Below are 15,969 nucleotides of genomic sequence, written 5' to 3'. Positions count from 1 at the left end.
CAGACCCCAGAAAGTCAGCATTGTGGGCACATGGCGAAGAACTGACCCAAACAGAAGCATTTCAACATGATTTGAGAAAATAAAAGATGCCAACTTCTCAACCAAAATTAAATAATTTAAGTAGGGTTTTTTGATAGTGTATTTACACAAGAATCATGACAATTGAAACTTCCATGTAGTTTTTTGGGGCTTTTTATCTTTTTCCCCTTTTTTAAAACCCAACTGGGACAAAAAAAATAATCCCAGGGAGATCTGTTGCTGGATGAAACCTCCATTACCTAAAATATTCAACCAGAACTATGCCAGTTATGTAAATAATTACATATAATGCTTGTAACACTCACTAAATGGTACATATGTCGATGATATGAGCACCGAGTTATTTGTCTTGATGCTTGCAGTATCCCAAGAGAAGTATTATGACATGGCAATTCAAATCTATTACTGGAAATTACATAAATGAAATTAAGTTTGCACTTCTAAAAAAAATTTATGCAAAGGCCTGAAAACACTTTCTACTCTATCCAATTGCAGAGAAAAAAATCCTGCTTCTCATAAACAAAAGATAGATAACAATGCAATGTATTGCACAGAACATGCTTGAAGAGTAACAGCACTTTAAGATGAAGTTCTAGGAGAAAAATCATTAATCTTTTTCAAAACAGAGTTACATTTTATAAACAATTCTGACTTTGTGGACCAGAATTGTAAAAATATTTAGATACCTAAAAATGCAAATAGGCACCATAAGGAATTTTTATGTTCACTTTAGACACTTTGCTCCCCCCCAAACACAAACACAGATGACTGATTGGCCTTGTCATAATCCATCTGTTAAGAACTGAGAAGAGATAGGAAAAATAAGCTCTTTGCTTCTGTTCTTAAAGAATGTTTACCATTTTATAGCAAGTGAAGCAATGCAGTCAATAGCATTAAGGAATGTTGTGGCTTTTGGTGGTCCTACCAAATGACAAATAATGTTGTTTGTTGATCAAATACCTTTGCTGAGCCTGATGTCCCCACTGTAACTAGCTCAGGAAAATGATAAATGACAAGTGCTATTAAACGATCATGTCATTTGTGTTACAGTGGAGTTAATTCAATGGCCTGTAGTACTACTGTAAGCAAAAGAAAGGGAGAAATGACAACAAAACCAAAAAAACAATCTGTAAATGCTTGTAGGAATCTCAGCAGGTGAAAAACTTAATACATATCACAAATTTGGACTGAGTTGCTGTTTATTTTCAAGACAATGCGGAGGTGTAAGAAACAAAAGCTTACATAAATCAAGCCTGTGCTACTCTCAGCTGCTTTCTTCATGTCAGTTGTTATTGCAAGTTGTCAGGGAACAGTTCTTTTCACTTGCAGATTACTCTAGGAGATTTTTACAGAAGTGGAATTTGACAAAATGAAGAAAGCTTTTATATTCTGACTCATGCTGATATTCACCACACCACAGGAATATGTTTAATCTGTATAAAAACACAACTAACTGCAAATGTGCTTGGGCAAGTCTCAATGAATTTTTAAAAGAGAGTATAATGACCACCTCTTAGAGCTTAACATCTTTATTACACCAACAACCTGAGCCCCAATGTTTCATAGCTTACTTAAAGCCATCTAAAAATTAGCTGCCTATTCCATTTTATACTAGCTTTCCTTGATCTTTATCATTGATGCAGAGATTTGACATCACAAGCAAGTCGTTCATCTCTACCCAAGAAAGATATGTAGAGTATGTGAAATTAATAACCCTCTAAATGAGGCTTACTTTCAACTTTTCAAGATAGAGAGCACAAGCAACTACCTTAGACATGATGCCTAATGTTTAGATACAGTTATTTATATCAGATATCATGGGCTGATCACTGCCACTTTAACAGCATACACACACACACACACACACAAAATGGTGTGTATACCACAAAAAAAAGTCAAGATTAGGTGTGTTAAGCTACATACTTTCTCTATACTTATTAGACTAAATATCAAGATAGACTGAAAAGGCCAGAGAGTTAAGCACATCATGGTTATTTCCTCACTTTGCACAGCTTGTTTGCTTTGTAGTTTATGAAACAGGGATATAAAGACACTCACAGATTGATAGATCTTGATAAGATGACTGACACAGTCAGAAGGATGCACCCACAGGGACCAATTTCAAACTGAAAAAGAAAAGGACTCTTTAAATTCCTTTGTTGTGTACAGTTTTTGCCCAATCCTAAAGAAATGCCAATCAAATTAAAAGCAGAAAGAATTGTTATCATTTATGTTAAAAGTTAATTTGTTGCTTTGTTTGTTAAAATGTAAGACATGGTCATACAGTGTTTGAAACACTGTTCAGAAAACATCATAGAATCATAGAATGGTCTGGTTTGGAAAGGACCCCAAGGATCACAGAGTTCAAATCCCCCTGCCACAGGCAGGGCCACCAATCTCCAGGCCTGAATTTACACAAAGTTGCCCAGGGCCCCATCCAACCTGGCCTTGAACATATGAGACTGATAAAGACAGCAAGACTGGCAGCTGAACTACAGTGGGTTTAGTATATTCATCATACACATTACCTGGTGAATATTCTGCTGAAGAAATACAATCAAATCTTCGTATCTTGTGGCAGTATGTAGTATTAGCTGGGAAGAAATGTAAGGGGAAAAAATGTGATTGAAACAGTGACTCATTTATATAATCTGAATGCTGAACTAAAGTGGTCAAGACTTTAAATCTGACTGGAAAGATTTGAACAAAAGAATAAAGATCTAATGAAATTCTACCTCTTACTGTTGTTACTTTGTGTAACACTGCATCTCAGTACTTTGAATATTCTGAATTTTTAAATACTGCTGCTCATCCTTTTTAAGTTGTTTTCACAATTTTAAGCACTGTTTATGCAATGAAAACCAATTCCTAGAACAACCATAGGAATATTGCAGATGTAGAAGTCACAGAATGGGCAAATAGCTCAGGAGTTTGTACTTATGTGGTGTAAACCTATAGAAGGCATGTATCAGAGCATTTCTTATCACACTCAGGCAATGCTCCCCTGAATATTCCTAGAAAACTTGAAGTTCAGGGCAGTTGAGTTCACAGTTCTAGGCCCTTACTTCAACATTCCTTTTGTATTTTCCATCTTCAGCTATTGACAGAAAAGATAGTCTTGCAGACACTGTGTGAAGAAAGATCAAGCAGTGTGGATTATATTCCTTCCATCACATTTTCACTGCGGCTACGACCACAGGACCTTTCGTAAGCAGTCCACAGAGGCAGCATAATACATATTAGCCACAGTTCAGAACTGATGTATTAATTAAATAATCTATCTTGTCTCTTGTAAAAGCATACTTTAGCCAAGGTTTTCTGCTGCATTTACCCTATTTATACAGGTTTTCACTTCCAGTTGTTCCAAAACTGGTTCCGAAAAGTTGTTGAGACATCTATTCCTCCATTTAGGAGGCCAGTAATATTTCCTTAAACCACTAAAGCCTAGCTTACAGCATCACTGTTTTTCAAAGCCATTTGAGAGCTTTACATGGAAATAAAGGCATAACTGGAAAGTATTTTGCCATTTGGAGCTTCTTGAGGGAAAAAAAAAAAGAAGGCAGAGAATTCTTTATAAGAAAAAAAGGAACTACAGCCTTTTGATGCTTATGGGCATTCTGGTCAACCTGAAAGGATCCTCATTCATGTTTACTGGATATCAACAAAGGTAAGCACAGTTTATAAGCTTGAAACATAGAACAAAAAGGATTTTAGAGTCCAATTGCCCACAGACACTGGGACAACAGACTACAGGATTTTATTTCCAGACAGACAGACTACAGGATTTTATTTCTTATTGGTTTTTGGATCACAACTAACTAATTTGACATGAAAGAGCAGTGAGAGAGCAATGGAAATCAGATTTATTGTGCTAAAAATAAGAAAAGCAAGAAAGGAGATAGATGGAGAATGTTACTGTGGGTTACACAGGCACTTACAGTTTCTAAGATTCCATCTGCCTTGTATTTTCCTATGGGAGTGAATTGCTGTCTTCCTGATGGCCTGCAGAGGATATTCAGACAAAACCAAAGCTCGTGTTAAAATGGAAAATAATTGCATTAAAATGAATTATATGAATTGAATGATAAGACATAGAGATTACATTAGTATTGTTAACCATTTTTTAAAAAAAAGGATATTTTGCATAGTAAGTTCATATTGCAAATTAAACAAACTTTTATCAGTGAAACATATATATTAGCTGTGCTGTCTCAGTCTGATATGAATGACAAGTTTCTCTACACAGAAAGAGGGTAAGTACAGGTTTAAGATGTTAATGACAGTTTTTATTTGAAAAGAGTATTAGAGCAATGACATAAACAAGCAGAACAACATATGAACAATATCATGACAGAAGAAGCATTTTATAAATATAAAAAAATGCAAAATATCATTTGAAATGTCTTTGAATTTTCTGCTTCTATTTCAGGTCTGAAGCAGGACCTCTGTGCCTCAAAGCTTCTCTGTTATTTTTCAGCTATCTTAGTAGATCTAATAAAAGAAATGACCTATTCTCTCAAACCTGGCTCACTTAAAAATATCATGTAGGATCCAATACAGCTAAAGTTAGCAATCTAAAAGACATCTTGTGCACAAGCAGCCTAAGTGTAGTATTAAACTATGTAACTAGCAGGCAGCTACAGCAAAAGAAATGAATGTCAGCCATAAGAGAATATCCTGCAATACAAAATTGTTGGAATAAAATGCAGCATCTGGAAAAATAACTCTTGGTAAAGATTTTGGAGGACTCCCTGCCCCAGGGAAATGCACAGGATTTTCACAGTAATTTCAAAGAATTTCACTATTCTCTTCCAGCTACTGGGACAGCAGAAATGACATTTGGTATTTCTCCCTAATGCAAAATGCATAAATATACCTTACAAAACTTTCACTCTGCAAACTGTGTACATATACAGCAGACATGAGTATAGAAGCATTGCACAGTGACTAAAACCATGTCTCCTACTTACAGTGCCACAATTGCTTTTTCATTGCCTCCTGCACGCCACAGTATGTCTGCAATAGCCATGGTGAGGCATTTGGTCCTGTGAACTTCTGAAGGCTGAAGACAACTGCAGGCCAGAAATGCAAGAAACAACCAAGTACCAAGATGTGTATTGGGAAGCTTACTCATTAGAGGAGCAAACTGCCCCAATTACAGTATACATAGATTCATAGCAAGTTTGTAATTAAAGAACAAAAACATTTTTAAAGGCTCTTTAGGTGTTATAATGTCTAATAATAAGGCTATAGTAAGTTGCCTCAGAAAATTACCATGTACCTGTCTTTCTTCCTTTTATAGCCAATAAAGAATCAAGTTGGGTGACCAACTCAAAAAACTCTGGTGAGTTAACAGGGAGTTCAGTAACAGCATTGTTACTGAAAAAACATACCACATATAAAGGTTCAGTCTAACTGAACTTCCTCTGAGGATAAGTGTCTGAATGAAGTACCATGAGAGCACTCATTGTGCATGCAGTGTAAATGCTTCTCAGCACTGGACTGAACAGTCCATAGGAGGATGGATGCTGCTGTTGAGGACCTAGAGAGCTCTAAAGATGGAGGTGCCAGTGATGTCATCACTGCAATGGAGACTTTCTAGAACCATTCGTTGAGTTGAACCACATTAGATCTATTTTTGGCATTTAAGGTGTCCTAGATCTTACTGAAGATAATCAGATCCAGTGAAAAGATCTGTATCTCAAACAGTTAGCACTTTAGATTGCCAGTAAAGCAAACTGGGTTAAGGTCTCTTCTGATTGCAGAAGAAAAACAGAAATGAGGGAAGTGAATTCACCTAGGTCAAGTGTTAACAGCAGTGTGTTAGATCTGAGGAATCTGGATGAGCTTATGTTGTTCATAATGATGTTTAGACTGCTGTTGTGGATGCTTAAGTTAGGCAACTGTAAGCCTATGTCTGTGTGTTCTGTGAGAATTACCTTCGTAATACAGGTGAATCTAAGAGATGAAATGCACAATCTCTACTTCTAGAAAGTCACTATGAAAGATGGTGTCTGATTTATATGGAAGAATGAAAACAAAACTGTTATTATCATTTTAAGAGCAATGGATGAAAATCCAGAGAAGACTAAGGTATGATCACATAATCAGAGAATCACGTTAGGAGCTGAAGGGACCTTGAAAGATCATCTAGTCCAACCCCCCTGCCAGAGCAGGATCACCCAGACTAAATCACACAGGAACACATCCAGGTGGGTTTGAATGTCTCCAGAGAAGGAGACTCCACAACCTCTCTGGGCAGCCTCTCTCAGGGCTCCATCACCCTCTCAGTGAAAAAGTTTTCCCTTATGCTCACATGGAACTTCCTCTGCTCCAGCTTGCACCCGTTGCCCCTTGTCCTACCGCTGCCATCACTGAGAAGAGCCTGGCTCCATCCTCCTGACTCTCACCCTTTACATATTTATAAACATTGATAAGGTCACCCCTCTGTCTCCACAAAGAAGACTTTATTATATACTTATTTATAATCATACCCTGAAAACTAATCTTCTAAAAGAAATAGTGGATGACTATTCAGAATACATATTTATAATTGGTTGGACAAAAAAGCAGGTAAACGTACTTTAAGGAACAATACTGTATTGGCAAATAATGGACAAGAGAAGCTAATTAATCTTTAAGCCTGTAATAAAATCATTTTAATAGCCTGTAACAAAATTTGTTTCTATATTAAATTTTATTTTATGTTTTTAAAGGCTTTCATACTTAATTTCTTTCTTTTTTTTATTATTTGACTCTTGCCAAGAAATCTATACCATCATATTCTTACCTACTGCTAAACTTTTTCTAAAGTACTATCTGCAGTAAACACTGTGCTTGTATTTTTTTAATATGGTATGGCCCAAAGTGGTGACTTAAAACATTATGGTAACTGACCCAGCACTGGTCTGTGGAGCCCCATTGTTTCTGAAATATTTTGGCTTAGATGCTTGGCTTAGAATTTACACAAGGATGTACAAAACTATGGAATGTTTACGGTTCTCTGTTGATCCCAAACATGTAAGCAACAATCTCAACACATTTTCTACAAACTGTGTGTTTTTTAAGTCTTCCAATACCTCCTGCTATTCTAATTTCCAAGATGTGAATAGAGAAATAAAGGATGAGGAGGCTAATAGAAACATAAGGGAAAAGTGGGAGATTTAAAATTAAATCCTAAGATTTGTAAGCCCAAAGAAGCAGACAACAGATCTGGAATTTTCTCTAGTAGCATCAAGAACATCAGTCACGAATTTCAGATATGATCAGCCTTAGAGTGCTACCAGCATGGGAGATGATGTCAAAAACTGTTCCCAGCATTTGAGTAAAAGATCTAATAATTCAAAAGACTAAACAAGAAACATCAAAAAATTAAACAGACTTTCAAGTTGAATGTCTGCCTTGAATATAATGTTCATTTAGAGAATGTTTCCCTCTCTGAAGGATGTGAGATATGGGAATAATTGGTGAGAGTTTTCAAGTAAACAAAATATAATCACAACTTTTTCTTATCTCTGCCTGTGTTCTAATACAGACACTCAGAAATTTATGGGAAGCACAGCAACTAATTTATGTGTCTGAGAGACACAGCAGAGTAAGGATACATGATAATTATTTCTTGAATGTTGAAGAAGCCTGAAGTCAAACACTTACTGTGAAGTGGCTAATAATTTGAAAATTCAGGTAAGCATTAGAAAGGAATATTAATCCTCTCATTTCAAGCTCTGAGACTTCCCTTTCTTTCTACCCAATATTTTCTGCCCATAGCAAACACTTCATAAGAAAAATATGTTTATCTCATGAATAAAACAGTCCATCTTGCTATTCACTTTTAGGAGCCTGAAGGCTTTTAGCATTTCTGTGCATACAGAGAAAGAGCTCACCCCCTAACCTGAAATTCCTTGGAGACCTTCTGCATACCTCAGCAGCATTTTTCATATACAAAACATGTAAAACCAAAATCTTTTAAAACCATGTGGATAATAGGAGGGGGAAAATAAGGGAGGCAAATTTTGCCAAGTATAGGTTGTAGCTGACATGAGTTTGGACACATAGTTTAAACAATCTGACCTCAATCCACTTATTTGAATGCTACATAATATTATGACATTTATGACCATGGAACCATGTTGAAAAAGGTAAAGGTTAACATCTCTTTTTTACTAAAGATGACCTGAGACTCGAAGGGACCAAGGAGCAGATGATCAAAGACTCCAAATTGAAACAAATTCTTGGTTTTCACAACCTGAAATAATTCTTCAGTGAATTCTGTGGAGATTCCTGGTCATAAAATCTAAATACATACTCATTTTCTTGCATGAAAGTTTCTGGGTTTTTTCTTTTATGTGGACAAGAGCCTCATTCTGCCTTGAAAAGTCTACTCTTGTTATAATCCGAATTAGAGTAGTGAAGTTTTGTTAGCTAATTTTTGCAATTTTTGTCTGAACAACAAGCTCTTGATATGAATTACAGACAGATGTGATGTACTGAAAGAGCTGTAGGAGAAAGAAACCTCAAGTGCATAACCTTGTAGGATTTACATGCATTGTAGCACTGACCCTGTCTCTTTACCAGTCCATGCTAAATTGTCTTTAAGTGACTTCAAGGAACAAGCAATTTTCAAGTGATGAATTAATAGCATTTTGTTTATTTGGCCCTTGTCTTGAGGCCTGCAAGCAATCAGTGCCAATAATAAGTAGCAACTGACATAGTAGTAGTAGTAATAGTAAAACTTTCAGGTTTGTATTTAGGCTCTAAGCCAGGTTTTCAACATTTCTAAGAACTTGCTGAGTGCCTCACATCAGAACTGCCCACCCACCACTAGTCTTCCTGGCCCCTAGGGCCTGGTAATCCTTTGATTAACTGTCATCTCCCATCCTGGGTACTGAAGACAAATAATGATCCAAGAATCACAGAATCATAGGGGTTGGAAGGGATCTCAAGAGATCATCGAGTCCAACCCTCCTGCCAAAGCAGGTTCCTTAGGACAGGTCACACAGGGAGGCGTCCAGACAGATCTTGAATATCTCCAGAGAAGGAGATTCCACAACCCTTCTGGGCAGCCTATAATGTTCTGTAGGTGGTTGTTTCTTTTCAATATTGATGAAAACAGCCCAAACAATGAATTTACATTAACTGTAGTCAGGAAAAAAACCAAAGAAAATCAAAAGAGACCCTGTCACTTTCCTAAACAGTTCCAGGCAGACAAGTGGACTTTTAAGGACAAAACATAATACATTATGAACTTTTGTACACTGTAAGGTAATGAAATCCAAGTGAAATTTCAGCATGAAAGCTTTTCTTCTTCTCACTAAATTGGGGTCTGTCTTTCACCCACAAATAACCAGTAAAATACTGTTCCCCCCATTCAACAAACTACCTATAAAGCACAGGAAAGCTTTGTGAAATTCTTCTTTTGTAATGGGCAAATACAAGAAGTCTGGTAATAAAGTAATTTTTTTAGACATTATTTTCCAGCATTTCATTGAATAAGTTCTGTTCCTTTAGCAAAGTAGTAAGTATGTTAATACCATAACAGTGCAAGCAATTTTCCTTGACACTAGTGATACTTAACAATATTCTTTTAAAGTAGGTAGAAAATACAGACATAGAATTTAAATTAAAATTCTACTAAGAACTTTAACTGTGAAAGATCAAGCACAACAGCAAAAAAGTATTAAAATTAAAAAACTATAACTTTAATTTTCCACCCTCCCTGAGATTCTTAGTATCAAAAACTGGATGAATTTCATGGCCTTTCAAACCTTGATTACATTTTCTTTGAAATCTTATCTCCATGGGATCTCAAGGATAAATAATTTTCATTGGCCTCAATTCAAGCTGTTGGATATTTTAGAGGTTCTTGGATTAATCATAAGCAAGTAGTTGCACAAATAAAACACCAACCTCTAAATCCCTACAGTTAGTTGAAAGGGATGTAAGTAGAAGTAAATTATGTGCTACTTTCTTTGTCTCTCAGAGACAAAGAGACGATCAATAAGCTCAAACTCAAAAGGTTCCTGAGTGGCTGCAGTAGAGAAATAAAACCCAATAATTTCTGTATGGAAAATATTTCTGATGTCAACTGCTGACTTACCGAGTGTCTTTATCCCTGTTACTGTCTGCAAAGATAAGCTGTTGTAGGACACAAGCTTGGACTGCAGCTAGTACTCCACATGGGCCACCCTGAGGGGAATAATAGGACAGTCCATGAGCAAAACGATTTGCACTGTTTGAGGCTGGTGAAAACTTTTGCAAACCATGTGCTTCCACTCAGGCTTCAGCCACTCTTTCATCTCCCTCTTTCCATCCACGACTTTGTAGTGCTCTCTTGTGCTATTTTTTCTTTCCTTTTTTTTTGCAAGCCTATGAAAAACAGTGGAACTAACTCACATTGTGTTTACCACCTTTTTTTTTTCCATAACAATGCCTAGACACCTATAATGTCAAAGGAAAGCTTTTTTAAAATCTGTTCAGTGATTATACAAACAAATGAAAAATCTCCTAATCCCTATTGAGCCAGAGCCTACCTAAACTTCCAGAGAGAAATCAAAGCTGACTTTTCCAAAGGATGAAAATAAGCCTTGCTCTTTTACCTCTGCTGTGCACTATGCCTCCCCTCGACTTCCCAATTACATCACTAAACAAATATGTCCATTTTATGTATAGCCTTCTGCACCAGGCAGCTATGTCACTGGGGAAGAAAAAGAAAATGAAGGAGGATTGAACTTTTCAACTGATTCATGTTGGAAAATAAATCACAATTAACCTCTAATTTTATGAAAAAGAGATTCATAGCTGTTTAAAAGACTGCAGAATTGGGTAGCAATGTATTTCTTTCTCCTTGCATATTCCCTGCCATCTAGCCCACCTGATCCCATTGCATGACCAGGACTGTTTCCTGTGGATTAACTATATGGCAGAGGCAACTGCACAAGCTGTCCTGAGAAGGAAAGGGTACCAGTATAACTCTCCTTCCCTTGTCACTCAATTGTCTCCCAGATGCCTCTTATCATTTTATTTACCCAAGTAGTTCGTTTGAGGAGACAGAGAAAAGCCATTGTTTGGAACATCAGTGCATGAACAGAACAGGCTATGCAGGACACGACAAACGCCACAATACCACACATCACATTGGTAGCAGTGGGAATTACTGCAATTTAACAGAGGATTTAGCATATTAAATTACACAGACGCTGTCCCATGTGTCTGTCAGCACATGGTGATGTTCTCAGCAATAGGGTCCATCTCAATGTCAGGAAGTCCATTACTTTTATACAGGTCCACCCTTAACTAACATCCCAAATAGGCTGGTGTACCAATGCCAGCTTTGCCTACCCAGGTAAAGAAAAAAACTGAGGGTAAGAAAGCATGGGCCACCCAGTAGGTTTTCTGGAGAGCCTGCATTCTGATTTGAACCCATGCCAAAGTCTACCTTGTTGTCGCTCTCCATAGCATGAGATTACTCCAGAATCACATCGCTGTCATATGCTACAGTTGTATCCCTGATTTCCTCTGATTTATCAGCTTAAGGTCTGTCAAACTCCTCTCAAAACCCTGAAGCAGAATGAAAAGTGCAGCCAGCACACTACCAATGAGATCAAAGTGATTAGTTTAATTCTCAGGTTGTCCTAGGGACAGCATCAAGCCTAAGGGAATGGGGCCTGCAGGTGCATGCACTCATTACAGTATGCAACCTAGAAAATAAAGGTCCTGTAATCAGAAAATAGCTTAGATATTGAAACCTTCTGCTTTGTCATTTATCTTATACACACTACCTCTCTGTAATTACTTACATAACTAATAACAGAATTCTCTGAAATCTATTAAGGAATAAAAACAAGGTTTATTTCAGTCCACTAGAGAAAGCCTCCCAGCCAAACATTATAGGAACCATGCTAAATATCTTCTTATAGCACCACAGAAACTTAATGTAGGAGAGAATCAAACAGTTGTTCAGCTGAAATGAAATTTGAAAGTGAGGAGGAATATATTAACTCTCTGAAATAAACACATTAAGCAAGACTCTGATTTACCATTCCAAATGGGAATTTACAGTAGAGAATTTAATGGGCAGTGTTGCTAGAAGTGATGAGACATCATTCCTCTAGCACCAGGGTCTTAAAACACCAAAGTAGCATTTAATGTGGACCAGTGAACATTACTGTCATGGTTCCTTTTGGACTTTAAATTAATACTTAATATCTTTTTTTCAGCTAGGTTTTTTTTTTTTAAACAATAAGCAGCTTTCTTCTCAGATCATCAGCCTAATGAAATATTTAACTAGACAAGTTAATTAAATATCTTAATGACATGTTTATTAGCCAGTGTCCTGGCTCCAAAGTCTCTCTTCCTCTCATTTCTGTATAGTGTGTAATGGTCTACTTTTCTCCAGATAAAGATTTTTAACAGTAGTGCAGAAGCTTGATGAGTGTTTTGTAGAGGAGTCTACTCCTTCCCTAGGTTTTACTGAAGTCCTCAGATCTCTTAAGAGAACTGGTGCACAGATAGCATAGATTTATGCCCTTTTGTTCTTTTACCACCACTACTTTTCAGCTGACGTGGCTGCTCTTCCTCCCTACAAATAAATCCCCATCACACAGACCCAAATTCATACTTTCTGAAAACACATTAAGTTCCACTCAGAAATACCCTATCCATCAACTCTCCTAAGAAGACCTGACAAGATGACATCATACAGTGGTAGCCAGAGAAATTAGAGTCTTTAGAAGACTTTTTATTTTATTTGATTTGATTTACTGCTGAAACATGCAGCCTTTGTAAACTCAGTGTAAAAAGCAAACTCACAATAAGGAAGTAATTTACAGTACCTTTTTTTGCACAATGCCATATTTTAGCTGTGGTATGCTATTAAATGTAAAACTCTGTATTTTCCATTCTTCACTGAAGCAACAAAGACTAGAGCCAAACAAAAGGTTTTTTAATTCCTGTTAAAAGCAAGAAAAAAGTTGTCATTTTAAAAACAAATCCAAAACACAGGTACATTTTCTTGCAGTGACATGGAGAAAAGAAAGGAAGAATGAGGAAGGGCAATGACTAACTCCCTATAACCACCCTTTTCTGTTTTACACATGCCATAAATAGCAACACACAAATGAAAAGGAGCAATTTTTTCCTTTTCCTGCAATATCCCTTCAAGTCACATTGCTGTGTGCTTCTCAGCATAGGAAACTGTTGATGCAGACTGTCTGGGGCACACTTTCCCATGAAAGCTTTACAGAATATTGCCTTACATTTAACATCCAGAAGAGCAACACCTACTAACTGTAGTTGCTAAGCAACTTCATTAGGGAGCTGGACACAGTATGGAGAAAAAGCAGCCTGTTTTGCTGATCAAAGTTGCTGGTATGGGATAAAAACCAGTGTGTCCAGTAGGTATAGGGAAGTAATTGGTGCCCCTGTACTCAGCATTGGTGAGGCTGCACCTCGAGTGCTGGGTCCAATTCTGGGCTCCTCATCATAAGAAGGACATTGAGGTCCTGGAGTGAGTCCAGAGAAGGGCAACCAGGCTGAGGAAGGGGCTGGAGGGCAAATCCTATGAGGAGCGGCTGAGGAAGCTGGGGATGTTTAGTCTGGACAAGAGGAGGCTGAGGGGAGACCTTATCACCACCTACAACTACCTGAAAGGAGGTTGTAGAGAGGTGGGCGATGGTCTCTTCAGCCAGGTGACAGGTGATAGAACAAGGGGAAATGGTCTCAAGCTGTGATAGGGCAGGTTTAGACTAGGTATCAGAATTTTTTTTTTTACTGAAAGAGTTGTCAGGGCTGGAACAGGCTGCCCAGGGAGGGGGTTGAGTCACCTTCCCTGGATGTGTTCAAAAAAAGGGTAGATGAGGTACTTAGGGATATGGTTTAGCATAGGATGGGAATGGTTGGACTTGATGATCTTCAAAGGTCTTTTCCAACCTTGTGATTCTGTGATTCTGTGAAACATTACTCAAAGGTTTGACTGATGTATGTCAAATGGCCTATCAGTATATGCCACATTCAGATCTTGGTCCCAAATAACTGCAGACCCAGAGCACGACTTTCAGGAATAGCTGAACTGGAAAAACTGATTTCATATTCATTCCTAAAGTAAACCTGGGTACATAAGAGCAAACTGCTCAGTGTGTAGTTACTCAGACCTCCCCGATCTAGAAATGCAATTGGAAGACACTTGCATTATATTTTGGGTATTTTTCACTCTGTCTGAATGGGAAGGAAAATATTAAAAGTATTTAATGGTTCCATAGCTGTTAAAAATAAGGAAGATAAGCAAAATAGTGATAGGGGAACAATAAACTTGTTCTGAACCACTGTCAGTTTAAAGGACCCAGACAGAATCATACAATGCTTTGGGTTGGAAGGGACCCCAAAGATCATCTATTTCCAATCCCCTTGCCATGGGAAGGGACACCCTCCACTAGACCAGGGTACCCAAATAGACCGGAGAATAAGCACATGAATAACTGACTAGAGACATTATTACAATAACACAAGCTTCATTAATTAAAGGTATTATCTGTGCTGCACATAAACTAATGCATTCTGGTGTGGTCTTGTGTTTTTCTGAACTCTGGACAGGCATCCCTACATTACATTTTCCCATTAATACCAAGTAAGGAATATACTCAGGAATGAATACAGCACATGTTAAATCAAAAACATGCAACACAGAGAAATCCATTGCAGCTGTGGCTAACAACTGAAATAACATTTTCATACAGTTATTTATATTTATCATCATAGTTAGTCTTACTTTTGCAAGAGAAATATCAATTGCTTTTGATACTATTTGAAGTGTGTAGAGTGTTGAAAGATGTGGGGTTTTACCAACTTCTCCAGTTGTTTCGTCATCCCCAACATCAACTGAAAGAAAAAAAAAATGTATAGTGTGTTGGATGAAAAAAAGTTACTTCCAGCAGGCTCAATGCCAGAAGGTCATCAATATGACAATTAACACTTTCTTTATAAAAAAGAAAATATAGTTTTAGCAGATAAAAAATGCATGAGCCACTGTTAGACTACTTCTTAATGACTTCTTCATGCAGCCCTAATGAAGAAGTTAAAAGCAAATGCAATTCCTCTGACTCAATGAAGAGTTACAGAAGCAGCTACTCACATGTGCTTGGTTACAGCTGGTCTGAAGAGTATGATGGCAAACTGAAACTTGATGTAGCTTACCTAATTCTAGGACATCCTTCATCTGGTCTTCTTTATAGCAAGAGGATGTTGGAGACTTCCTACATGAAAATTAATAAAAAAAATGAATGACCAAGTGCTCACTTTTAATAAAAAAAACTTGTTTGCATAAACAAGAAGAAATAAGGAGTATGCCTACACAAAGATAAAAGGGGGGGAGGTATGTATATCTGGAGAGAGATATAATAATAGATGCAGGAAGATAAAAAACATGGCTTTTACCTTTAGGTTTTAAAATGTTCTATACAAAGTCTCATTAACATTTTTGTATACAGAAATAAATGTTAAAGCAAAAATATTTTCAGTGAAGGAATGCTGAGCTTCAGGAGTTCCAAAGTAAAAGCAGCCAGCACAGAGTAACACACTGCAATTGATTCAGGATTTCAATCATGTTTCCTTTCATGTGTGTCATTTCAGTATATGTCAGGTCCTGTAAGCTTGTGTAACAGAGGCAGATTTTATACTGTCCTGAATTTCAAGAGTGGATATTCATGTATACGTGATCCTCTGAGTTTGAAGAATCAGGACATAAAAGAAAATTTACATCCCTGATGGGGACCAGGATGAAGTTAGTGATTAAACTGCTTAAATACCCAAATAATATTTGAGAACAGGTATTATACTTGCTTCTTTTACCAGGATAATGTTTTAATTCTCTAATAGGTAGCAGTTGCTCAACTGCCCTTGTAATTTAATTTCATATTACATAAATAACAGGTTAAAGAT

At 37.1% G+C, this 15,969-nt stretch overlaps 1 protein-coding gene across 1 annotated transcript in view; it reads right to left on the bottom strand.

The window, feature by feature from the left end:
- MINDY4 (MINDY lysine 48 deubiquitinase 4) overlaps nt 1-15,969 on the bottom strand; it is a gene marked incomplete at its 3' end in the record, with an annotated part of 78,690 nt that overhangs the window by 37,719 nt on the left and 25,002 nt on the right. The window contains exons 6-13 of the mRNA XM_084260863.1: nt 15,226-15,284; nt 14,801-14,910; nt 12,870-12,986; nt 10,136-10,224; nt 5,010-5,111; nt 3,978-4,041; nt 2,568-2,633; nt 2,098-2,165 (exon numbers count right to left, since the gene is read on the bottom strand). Of these exons, the coding sequence (XP_084116989.1) occupies nt 2,098-2,165; nt 2,568-2,633; nt 3,978-4,041; nt 5,010-5,111; nt 10,136-10,224; nt 12,870-12,986; nt 14,801-14,910; nt 15,226-15,284 (675 nt within the window). The remainder of the gene's footprint in view (nt 1-2,097; nt 2,166-2,567; nt 2,634-3,977; nt 4,042-5,009; nt 5,112-10,135; nt 10,225-12,869; nt 12,987-14,800; nt 14,911-15,225; nt 15,285-15,969) is intronic.

This window comes from Gallinula chloropus (assembly GCF_964237585.1).
Source record: "Gallinula chloropus genome assembly, chromosome: 2".
In the NCBI taxonomy this organism is placed as follows: Eukaryota; Metazoa; Chordata; class Aves; order Gruiformes; family Rallidae; genus Gallinula; species Gallinula chloropus.
Note: the sequence above shows the minus strand (reverse complement) of the source record. Positions and strands in the feature narration are given on the sequence as shown.